At 37.8% G+C, this 12,860-nt stretch overlaps 1 protein-coding gene across 1 annotated transcript in view; it reads right to left on the reverse strand.

Annotated features, from left to right (window-relative positions):
- The window catches only part of SMC1B (structural maintenance of chromosomes 1B), an 854,251-nt gene that overhangs the window by 6,391 nt on the left and 835,000 nt on the right, over positions 1–12,860 (reverse strand). The window contains exon 16 of the mRNA XM_053719693.1: positions 5,111–5,221. Coding sequence (XP_053575668.1) covers positions 5,111–5,221 — 111 coding nt within the window. The remainder of the gene's footprint in view (positions 1–5,110; positions 5,222–12,860) is intronic.

The raw sequence follows: 12,860 nt of genomic DNA on the forward strand, positions 1-12,860 counted from the left end.
AGTACACAAATTTCTATTGGGCTCCACATTGGCCTTTGAACATATTGCACAAAGAGATTCCTCTGTGTCAGACATGTTTAAACAAACTAGCAATTAGACTAGCAAGCTTGGAAAATACTTTTTCAAATAAATTTACAAGCAATATAAAAAACGTTACTGTGCCTTTAAGAAGCACACAAAACTGTCACAGTTGAGATAACAATGAACCGGATTAGTTATAGTAACCAAATTTTCACATTAAATGCATTAATTTAGCAAAGGATTGCACCCACTAGCAAATGGATGCTTAACCCCTTAATACCAAAAAACGGATAACAAATAAAAAACATAATTTATGCTTACCTGATAAATTCCTTTCTTCTGTAGTGTGATCAGTCCACGGGTCATCATTACTTGTGGGATATTATCTGCTCCCCTACAGGAAGTGCAAGAGGATTCACCCAGCAGAGCTGCTATATAGCTCCTCCCCTCTACGTCACCTCCAGTCATTCGACCAAGGACCAACGAGAAAGGAGAAGCCAAGGGTGTAGTGGTGACTGGAGTATAATTTAAAAAATATTTACCTGCCTTAAAAAACAGGGCGGGCCGTGGACTGATCACACTACAGAAGAAAGGAATTTATCAGGTAAGCATAAATTATGTTTTCTTCTGTTAAGTGTGATCAGTCCACGGGTCATCATTACTTGTGGGATACCAATACCAAAGCAAAAGTACACGGATGACGGGAGGGATAGCATACATGACATTATATCGGTATGGCAGGATTTTCTCATCAATTCCATTGTCAGAAAATAAAAACTGCTACATACCTCTATGCAGATTCATCTGCCCGCTGTCCCCTGATCTGAAGTTTTACCTCACTCCTCAGATGGCCGAGAAACAGCAATATGATCTTAACTACTCCGGCTAAAATCATAGCAAAACTCTGGTAGATTCTTCCTCAAACTCTGCCAGAGAGGTAATAACACACTCCGGTGTTATTTTAAAATAACAAACTTTTGATTGAAGATATAAAACTAAGTATAATCACCATAGTCCTCTCACACGACCTATCTAGTTGCTGGGTGCAAGAGAATGACTGGAGGTGACGTAGAGGGGAGGAGCTATATAGCAGCTCTGCTGGGTGAATCCTCTTGCACTTCCTGTAGGGGAGCAGATAATATCCCACAAGTAATGATGACCCGTGGACTGATCACACTTAACAGAAGAAATATATACGTTTTTATCACAGTCAAAGCACAGTCTCACAGGTCTGCTGTGAGTGATTACCTCCCTCAAAACTAGTTTTGGAGACCCCTGAGCTCTGTAGAGACGTCCTGGATCATGCAGGGAGAACAAGGAAGACTTGTGACTGAATTTCTACTGCGCAGTAAAGCGCCAAAATAGGCCCCTCCCACTCATAATACAACAGTGGGGAAGCTCAGTAAACTGATTTTATTCAAAACAAACGACAGCCATGTGGAAATATAATGCCCATAAAATTTTTCACCAAGTACCTCAGAGAGAAAACGATTAACATGCCAGTAAACGTTTTAAATATAAATATGTGAAATGTTATTAAAAAGCCTGTTGCTAGTCGCTTTCACTGCAGAAAGGCTATAAGTTATATGTATACAGTATTTTCTTAGTGAAGTGCCATTCCCCAGAAATACTTCAGTGCCAACATACATACATATCAGCCTGATACCAGTTGCTACTACTGCATTTAAGGCTGTACTTACATTACATCGGTATTAGCAGTATTTTCTCAGTCAATTCCATTCCTTAGAAAATAATATACTGCAACATACCTCTTTGCAGGTGAACCCTGCCCGCTGTCCCCTGTTCTGAAGTTACCTCGCTCCTCAGAATGGCCGAGAACAGCAAATGGATCTTAGTTACGTCTGCTAAGATCATACACAACTCAGGTAGATTCTTCTTCTAATGCTGCCTGAGAAAAAACAACACACTCCGGTGCTGTTTAAAATAACAAACTTTTGATTGAAGTAATAAAAACTAAGTTTAATAACCACAGTCCTCTCACACGTCCTATCTATTAGTTAGGTGCAAGAGAATGACTGGGTATGACGTAGAGGGGAGGAGCTATATAGCAGCTCTGCTTGGGTGATCCTCTTGCACTTCCTGTTAGGGAGGAGTTATAATCCCATAAGTAATGGATGACCCGTGGACTGACTACACTTAACAGGAGAAACATAGATCTCATGTTCTATTCTCTAATTGAAAGTAGTCAAGCGTGACCCCCCTCATGACTACTTATTGGCTCCATAGCCATAAAGACTTGCCGGTGTCCCTAGTAAGTTGAATTATTACCCCAGATTTAAAATCTTAACATCTTATATTTGACTGCACAGATTGCCTGGCTCCTATAGCTCCCATCGAGCCTCAGCAAATGTCCTTACTATGACTTATACGGATATAATTTTTGCAGCCATCTCTTCCCATATTGTAATATGATAGCCCTATCACTATCTTCGGTAACTACTTGGAAGCAGCAGCAAATGTTTCAAACTAAATTACAGTAATACCTCTGCCCCCCCCATACTTAAGAGGTGTTTACCCGCTAAATATTATATAGCATTTTACAATAACATTATACTTGAGTGGCCAGAAATGTGGCCACCAACTTATAATTTATTTCAGCATGTACCTTCATCATTGACTAATATGCGTTTAAGCTTCATCATTATTGTTATCATTGAACTCCATACTAAATGCTAATTTATACAGTAGCCATCTTTATCTATACTACATGTACCTGAGCGGTGCTTACCCGCTGATAAATACTCTTGATCAGGACCAGCTAAATAGTCAGCAACATAAGCTATTATTATTGTAAAATGAGGTTTGTTTAGCCTATATTATGTAATTTGATGATTTTATATATATATATATATATATATATATATATATATATATTGTTTGTTCTCAAAATGAATTGAATTGATATTATTCTTACAGCATGGCTATCATTGTATGTTATATCTCACACAAAACCTCAATAAAAAATATTATAAAAAAAAAAGAAGGGATTTTGAGGTTTACAGCGTGCTTGAAAGAAATTAAAGCCTGCTCTTTTAGTGAGAAGTTATACTAGAAAATGTGTGGGTCTGCCAGTTGATATAAAAACAAAGAATTATGTAAGTGAAAAAAAAACCAACTAGCTTTATTCGCTACAAGGCAGTAAGGATCTCAGTTTAATAAAAAATATAGAGGCATGCTTGTATTACAATAATGTAAGTGGCTAGTTCTTATGGCGGGGATAAGTATGGCTATAGTTATGTGGCAATTATGAAATAATACAGAAAAAGCAACCCTATGTAGGTTTTAAAGGAGCTCTACCGAAAATTTACAGTATAGCCTACCACATGCTTAAATGTTGACAGCTGTTATCAAGTTTGTGATTACAGTGATTTGATGCAGCCAATAATATAAATGCAAATATATTCTGCACAACAATGACATCAAATCCAGTAAATACTTTGCGATTTGGCACCAGCATATAAGATTCATTACACATAAGCAGGGACGGATCCAGATGCAATATCAATGTGCCAGATTATTGCGTGACACATATGCACATACACACACATGCATGCACATATACATAAACACATATGCACACACATATAAACACACCCACATGCACATACAAACACAAATATATACACAAACATGAACATATACACACACACATGCACATACATACAACACACCCACATGTGCATACAAACACAAAGATATACACACATGCACCCACACATATACACATGCACATACACATACATAAACATAGATATTGATGGCAGATAAGAGTCATAGGCCCAGCAAGTCTGCCCAATACTTCCTAAAACTATAAACTTATCTAGTTCATAGGATAGCCTTATGCTTGTCACAGGCATTCTTAAAGTCCCCCACAGTGTTTGTCATCACTACCTCTTGAGGAAGATTTTTACATGAATCTATCCCCCTTTCTGTAAAGAAGTGCTTCCTCAAATTACTGATGAATATACTACCCTTCAGCTTGAGATCATGACCCTGAAGGGTAGTATATTCAGGAGTAATTTGTACATATAAACATCCATACACACACATGCGCATACACACTTGCATACAGAAATATATACAAACACACAAACACCTGCACATACACACACATATACACCCACATAGACACATATATGCACATACACTTATATACAGAAGCACACACACATATTCACAAACATACACACACATCCATACAACACATGAACATATATACATGCACACAAACACACATATACCCACACACATATACACAAACACACATATACATGCACGGACATACACATACACAAATACACCCACAGGCACAAACATGAACATACACACAAACACACATAAAAGCAGGGAACTTGCAAGATGGGAGCTTTGGTATGTGTTAACAGAGGAAACACTTCATCTAACAAAGCCATCTGCTGGCCTCTAATATAAAATTACGTGCAAAACTATCAAAATGGTTCAGTTTAGTGCTGGGGCAGCGTGTGCAATACTTTTCTCTCTCGGAGAGCTGATCACTAGCACTGGCTGACACTGTGATAGCAGAAATGTGCAGCTCTGCTGTCAGGGGGAGCAATTGCCTTGTTGTTGTCCCCCCTGATCCGCCACTGCACATAAGAAGTTCACTCTGACCTTATTTTAACCATCATTTATCAGCAGCTTTTTAAGTAAGGAACACTGTATCTTAGAATTTGTGGTGTACACAGTAATTGGTATTGTTTTCAGCAGGGATAAGACTGAGATATATATATATATATATATATATATATATATATCGATAGAAGACGTGCACTTTAGCAATATATCCATGTGCACTTTCTGAAAACTCACTATATGAATATCCATTTGGACAGATTCGGCTTTCGTTTACAGAAAATTGCAGAATTGCAATTGCAGAAAGTGCACGTCTAATGTACAGTCAAAATTGTTATGAGATTTGTTTAAGTAGTACAGCATTATTTAAAATATGCATTCAATAATTAAGTTACTATTTATGTTCTACATAGTCAGGCAACGTTTGAAAACTTTAATACACTTTGTGGTCATATCTGCTATATGTATACATACATACCTCTGAGCAAACTCCAATAAGTGCATCTGCTCTGGAATAAAACTCTTCCTTTAGAGAAATGACCACCATTTGAAATTGTTCTCTTGATTGCTCCTTGATATAAGAAGTTACCTAAAAAGTAAAAAAACATTTATGTAAGAACTTACCTGATAAATTCATTTCTTTCATATTGGCAAGAGTCCATGAGCTAGTGACGTATAGGATATACATTCCTACCAGTAGGGGCAAAGTTTCCCAAACCTCAAAATGCCTATAAATACACCCCTCACCACACCCACAATTCAGTTTAACGAATAGCCAAGAAGTGGGGTGATAAGAAAGAAGCGAAAGCATCAACAAGGAATTGGAATAATTGTGCTTTATACAAAAAAATCATAACCACCACAAAAAGGGTGAGCCTCATGGACTCTTGCCAATATGAAAGAAATTAATTTATCAGGTAAGTTCTTACATAAATTATGTTTTCTTTCATGTAATTGGCAAGAGTCCATGAGCTAGTGATGTATGGGATAGCAAATAGCCAATTCCGCTGAAAAAAGAATCCACAACCCAAATCAAAAAGTTTTAATCTTTATAATGAAAAAAAATGAAATTATAAGCAGAAGAATCAAACTGAAACAGCTGCCTGAAGAACTTTTCTACCAAAAACTGCTTCTGAAGAAGAAAAAACATCAAAATGGTAGAATTTAGTAAAAGTATGCAAAGAAGACCAAGTTGCTGCTTTGCAAATCTTATCAACAGAAGCTTCATTCTTAAAAGCCCAGGAAGTAGAAACTGACCTAGTAGAATGAGCCGTAATCCTCTGAGGCGGGGATTTACCCGACTCCAAATAAGCATGATGAATCAAAAGCTTTAACCAAGATGCCAAAGAAATGGCAGAAGGCTTCTGACCTTTCCTAGAACCAGAAAAGATAACAAATAGACTACAAGTCTTTCTGAAATCTTTAGTAGCTTCAACATAATATTTCAAAGCTCTAACCACGTCCAAAGAATGTAAAGATCTTTCCAAAGAATTCTTAGGATTAGGACACAACGAAGGGACAACAATTTCTCTACTAATGTTGTTGGAATTCACAAATTTAGGTAAAAATTTAAAAGAAGTCTGCAAAACCGCTTTATCCTGATGAAAAATCAGAAAAGGAGACTCACAAGAAAGAGCAGATAATTCCGAAACTCTTCTAGCAGAAGAGATGGCCAAAAGAAACAATACTTTCCAAGAAAGCAATTTAATGTCCAGAGAATGCATAGGCTCAAACGGAGGAGCCTGTAAAGCCCTCAATACCAAATTAAGACTCCAAGGAGGAGAAATTGGCTTAATGACAGGCTTGATACGAACCAAAGCATGTACAAAACAATGAATGTCAGGAAGATTAGCAATTTTTCTGTGAAACAGAACAGAAAGAGACGAGATTTGTCCTTTCAAGGAACTTGCAGACAAACCCTTATCCAAACCATCCTGAAGAAACTGTAAAATTCTAGGAATTCTAAAAAAATGCCAAGAAAATTTATGAGAAGAACACCATGAAATGTAAGTCTTCCAAACTCGGTAATAAATCTTTCTAGACACAGATTTGCGAGCCTGCAACATAGTATTAATCACTGAGTCAGAGAAACCTCTATGACTAAGCACTAAACGTTCAATCTCCATACCTTCAAATTTAATGATTTGAGATCCTGATGGAAAAATGGAAGTTGAGATAGAAGGTCTGGCCTTAACGGAAGTGGCCAAGGTTGGCAACTGGACATCCGAACAAGATCCGCATACTAAAACCTGTGTGGCCATGCTGGAGCCACCAGCAGTACAAATGAACGCTCCATTATGATTTTGTAAATCACTCTTGGAAGAAGAACTAGAGGCGGAAAGATATAAGCAGGTTGATAATTCCAAGGAAGTGACAACGCATCCACTGCTTCCGCCTGAGGATCCCTGGACCTGGACAGATACCTGGGAAGTTTCCTGTTTAGATGAGAAGCCATCAGATCTATTTCTGGAAGCCCCACATCTGAACAATCTGAAGAAACACATCTGGGTGAAGAGACCATTCTCCCGCATGTAAAGCCTGGCGACTGAGATAATCCGCTTCCCAATTGTCTATATCTGGGATATGGACCGCAGAGATTAGACAGGAGCTGGATTCCGCCCATGCAAGTATCCAAGATACTTCTTTCATAGCTTGAGGACTGTGAGTCCCACCTTGATGATTGACATACGCCACGGTTGTGACATTGTCTGTCTGAAAACAAATAAACGTTTCTCTCTACAGAAGAGGCCAAAACTGAAGAGCTCTGAGAATCACAAAATATTGATTGGTAATCTCGCCTCTTGAGATTTCCAAACCCCCTGTGCTGTCAGAGATCCCCAGACAGCTCCCCAACCTGAAAGACTTGCATCTGTTGAAATCACAGTCCAGGTTGGATGAACAAAAGAGGCCCCCTGGACCAAACGGTGGTGATCTAACCACCAAGTCAGAGATAGTCGAATATTGGGATTTAAGGATATTAATTGTGATATCTTTGTATAATCCCTGCACCATTGGTTCAGCATACAAAGCTGAAGAGGTCTCATGTGAAAACGAGCAAATGGGATTGCGTCCGATACTGCAGTCATGAGACCTAAAACCTCCATGCACACAGCTACTGAAGGGAATGACTGAGACTGAAGGTTCCGACAAGCTGAAACCAATTTCAGACGTCTTTTGTCTGTTAGAGACAAAGTCATGGATACTGAATATATTTGGAATCCTGAAAAGGTTACCATTGTCTGAGGAATCAAGTAACTTTTTGGTAAATTGATCCTCCAACCATGTCTTTGAAGAAACAACACTAGTTGATTCATGTGAGATTCTGCAGAATGTAAAGAATGAGCAAGTACCAAGATATCGTCCAAATAAGGAAACACCACAATACCCCGCTCTCTGATTACAGAGAGAAGGGCACCGAGAACCTTTGAAAAAATCATTGGAGCTGTTGCTAGGCCAAAAGGAAGAGCAACAAATTGGTAATGCTTGTCTAGAAAAGAGAATCTCAGGAACTGATTATGATCTGGATGAATCGGAATATGAAGATAAGAATCCTGTAAGTCTATTGTGGACATATAATGCCCTTGCTGAACAAAAGGCAGAATAGTCCTTATAGTCACCATTTTGATTATTGGTATTCTTACATAACGATTCAAAATTTTTAGATCCAGAACTGGTCTGAAAGAATTCTCTTTCTTTGGAACAATGAACAGATTTGAATAAAACCCCAGACCCTGTTCCAGATATGGAACTGGCACAATTACCCCGGATAACTCCAGGTCTGAAACACACTTCAGGAAAGCTTGAGGCTTTACTGGGTTCACTGGAATGCGTGAGAGAAAGAAACTTCTCACAGGCGGTCTTACCTTGAAACCTATTCTGTACCCTTGAGAAACAATGTTCTGAATCCAATGATTTTGGATTGAATTGATCCAAACATCCTTGAAAAATCCCCCTACCAGCTGCGCTGGAATGAGGGCCGCACCTTCATGCAGACTTGGGGGCTGGTTTTGATTTTCTAAAAGGCTTGGATTTATTCCAGACTGGAGAAGGCTTCCAATTGGAAACCGTTCCTTTAGGGGAAGGGTCAGGTTTCTGTTCCTTATTCTGACGAAAGGAACGAAAACGGTTAGCAGCCCTATATTTACCCTTAGATTTTTTATCCTGAGGCAAAAAGGCTCCCTTCCCCCCAGTGACAGTTGAAATTATAGAATCCAACTGAGAACCAAATAATGTATTACCTTGGAAAGATAGAGATAGCACCGTTGACTTAGAAGTTATATCCGCATTCCAAGATTTAAGCCATAAAGCTCTTCTAGCTAAAATAGCTAAAGACATATACCTGACATCAATTATAATGATATAAAAATGGCATCACAAATGAAATTATTAGCATGTTGAATTAGCTTAAGAATGCTATACACATTAGGATCTGGTACTTGTTGCGCTAAAGTTTCCAACCAAAAAATTGAAGCTGCAGCAACATCAGCCAAAGAAATAGCAGGCCTAAGAAGATGACCTGAACATAAATAAGCCTTCCTTAGATAAGATTTAAGCTTTATATCGAAAGGATCTTTAAAAGAAGTACTATCTGCCGTAGGAATAGTAGTACACTTAGCAAGAGTAGAGATAGCCCCATCAACTTTGGGGATCTTTTCCCAAAACTCCAATCTATCAGTCAGCAAAGGGTACAGTCTCTTAAACCTTAAAGAAGGAGTAAATGAAGTACCCAGACTATTCCATTCCCTAGAAATTACCTCCGAAATAGAATCAGGTACTGGAAAAACCTCTGCAATAACTACATGAGGTTTAAAAACCGAATTTAAACGTTTACTGGTTTTAATATCAAGAGGACTAGTCTCCTCCATATCTAATGCAATCAACACCTCTTTTAATAAAGAACGAATATACTCCATTTTAAATAAATATGAAGTTTTGTCAGTGTCAATATCTGAGGCAGAATCTTCTGAACCAGATAGATCCTCATCAGAGATAGATAAATCAGAATGATTTAAAAATTCATCGAATTTATGAGAAGTTTTAAAAGACCTTTTAAGTTTAATAGAAGGTGGTATAACAGACAGGGCCTTCTGAATAGAATTCGAAACAAATTCTCTCACATTAAAAGGAATATCCTGAACATTAGATGTTGAAGGAACAACAACAGGTAATGGACTACTACTAATGGAAATATTGTCTGCTTTAGAAAGTTTATCATGACAACTAACACAAACTACAGCCGGAGGAACAGTTACCACAAGTTTACAACAAATGCACTTAGCTTTGGTAGAACCGACATCAGGCAGCAGCATTCCAGAAGTAGATTTTGATACAGGGTCAGATAGAGACATCTTGCAATATGTAAAAGAAAAAACAACATATAAAGCAAAATTATCAATTTCCTTATATGACAGTTTCAGGAATGGGAAAAAATGCAAACAGAATAAGCCTCTGGAAACCAGAAGCAAAAATACATGAAGACTTAAATAATGTCAAAAGTCTGGCGCCAAGTATGACGCCCACAACTGACAAAAACGTCTGCAACAAACACGAGCATCATAGATGACGCAACTACGTGGAAATTCTCAACGCCGGAAATGACGAAAATACGTCAACAAACGTAATTCTCGCGCCAAAAAAGTCTTGCGCCAAGAATGATGCAATAAATTATAGCATTTTGTGCAGCCCGCAATTTAGAAAAAAAAATTGAAAAATTTCAGATAAGAATTTATATATATATATATATATATATATATATATATATGTGCATTTCCCAAAATGAAACTGACAGTCTGTAAAAAGAAAATATACTGATAAACCTGAATCATGGCAAATATAAGTACAAACATTATATTTAGAACTTTACATTTAAAGTGCCAAACCATAGCTAAGAGTGTCTTAATAAAGGAAAACATACTTACCAAAAGACACTCATCTACATAAAGTAGATAGCCAAACCAGTACTGAAACGAGACTCAGCAGAGGTAATGGTATATAAGAGTATATCGTCGATCTGAAAAAGGAGGTAGGAGAAGAATCTCTATGACCGATAAAAGAGAACCTATGAAATAGATCCCCATTAGGATGACCATTGCATTCAATAGGTAATACTCCCTTCACATCCCTCTGTCATTCACTGCACTCTGAGAGGAACCGGGCTTCAGCATGCTGAGAAGCGCATATCAACGTAGAAATCTAGCACAAACTTACTTCACCACCTCCATAGGAGGCAAAGTTTGTAAAACTGAATTGTGGGTGTGGTGGGGGGTGTATTTATAGGCATTTTGAGGTTTGGGAAACTTTGCCCCTCCTGGTAGGAATGTATATCCCATACATCACTAGCTCATGGACTCTTGCCAATTACATGAAAGAAAATAAATTAATTTCTTTCATAGTGGTGAGAGTCCACATACCATCAAGTAGCATAAAACTCCAGTCCACTAGGAGGCAAGCCTGAAATACCCAACATTTCAAGAGCTTTTTAATCCCTGCCACCTCCCTGTATACCTCAGTATAACCAAGAAAAAGGTGAATAACAGAAAAGCTGGAAAGGACAAAGTAGGGTAAATGAAGTGCAAACTATGAATCTGTGAAAACAATCACAAAAAAGAGGGCGCATCCTAGTGCAACACTGAGATGGTGGTGGAATAAAGCAGATCTTGTATTGAAATAATACTCACAAGGAGAGCAGCACCACGTGTGCTAAATGACGCAAGCTGGGAAATCACAGTGGCCCAGCAACACTGATCCTGCAATAGGATGTTGGGATTCCAGGTGGTATAACAGGTAAAACAGGCTCAGGCTTCCATATGATACAATATATATTTATTTAAAATAGTATTAAAAACATATGGCTAGATTACGAGTTTTGCGGTATGAGTGGAAAAGCAGAATTATGGCTCTTTTTCACTACTGCTGGTATTACGAGTCTTGCAGGTTTAGCTGCACCGCACACTTTTTTGGCTGTAACGCAACGTAACTACCGCAGCTTTACAAAAGTAATTTTTCAATGGGACTTTGCGCTGGTATTACGAGTTTGCCTGGGAGGCCAAAAAGTAAGCGGTGCAGCCAATGACGTCAAGATCCATACCGTAAACTGAAAGTCAGTAGTTATGGGTTTTATGCTACAACGCCGTAACATAAAACTCATAACTAAAGTGCTAAAAAGTACACTAACACCCATAAACTACCTATTAACCCCTAAACTGAGGCCCTCCCGCACTGCAAACACTAAAATAAAATGATTAACCCCTAATCTGCTGCTCCGGACATCGCCGCCACTATAATAAACATATTAACCCCTAAACCGCCGTCATCCCGCATCGTAAACACTAGTTAAATATTATTAACCCCTAATCTGCTGCCCCTAACATCGCCGCCACTATACTAGTTATTAACCCCTAAACCTAATCCTAAGTCTAACCCTAACACCCCTAACTTTAATATAATTAAAATAACTCTAAATAAAAATTACAATTAATACCTAAATAATTCCTATTTAAAACTAAATACTAATAGTTATATTGTATCTATCTTAGGTTTTATTTTATTTTTACAGCTAAGTTTGTATTTATCTTAACTAGGTAGACTAGTTAGTAAATAGTTATTAACTATTTACTAGCTACCTAGTTAAAATAAATACAAATTTACCTGTAAAATAAAACCTAACCTGAGTTACACTAACACCTAACCTTACACTACAATTACATAAATTAAATTAATTAAATACAATAAACTAAATTACAAAAAAAACAACACTAAATTACACAAAATAAAAAAGAAATTATCAAATATTTAAACTAATTACACCTAATCTAATAGCCCTATCAAAATAAAAAAGCCCCCCAAAATAAAAAAACCCTTAGCTACAATAAACTACCAATGGCCCTTAAAAGGGCCTTTTGCGGGGCATTGCCCCAAAGCAATCAGCTCTTTTACCTGTAAAAAAATAAATGAATACAACCCCCCAAATAAATTCCTATCTAAAAAAACCTAAGCTCCCCATTGACCTGAAAAGGGCATTTGGATGGGCATTGCCCTTAAAATGGAATTTAGCTCTTTTTCCGCCCAAACCCTAAGCTAAAAATAAAACCCACCCAATAAACCCTTAAAAAAAACCTAACACTAACCCCCGACATCCATCCTCAACGAAGCAGCAGAAGTACTCATCGAAGTCAGCAGAAGTCTTCATCCAAGCGGGCCGCAGTCTTCATCCAGACAGCATCTTCTAT

Source organism: Bombina bombina, chromosome 6 (genome assembly GCF_027579735.1).
Source record: "Bombina bombina isolate aBomBom1 chromosome 6, aBomBom1.pri, whole genome shotgun sequence".
In the NCBI taxonomy this organism is placed as follows: Eukaryota; Metazoa; Chordata; class Amphibia; order Anura; family Bombinatoridae; genus Bombina; species Bombina bombina.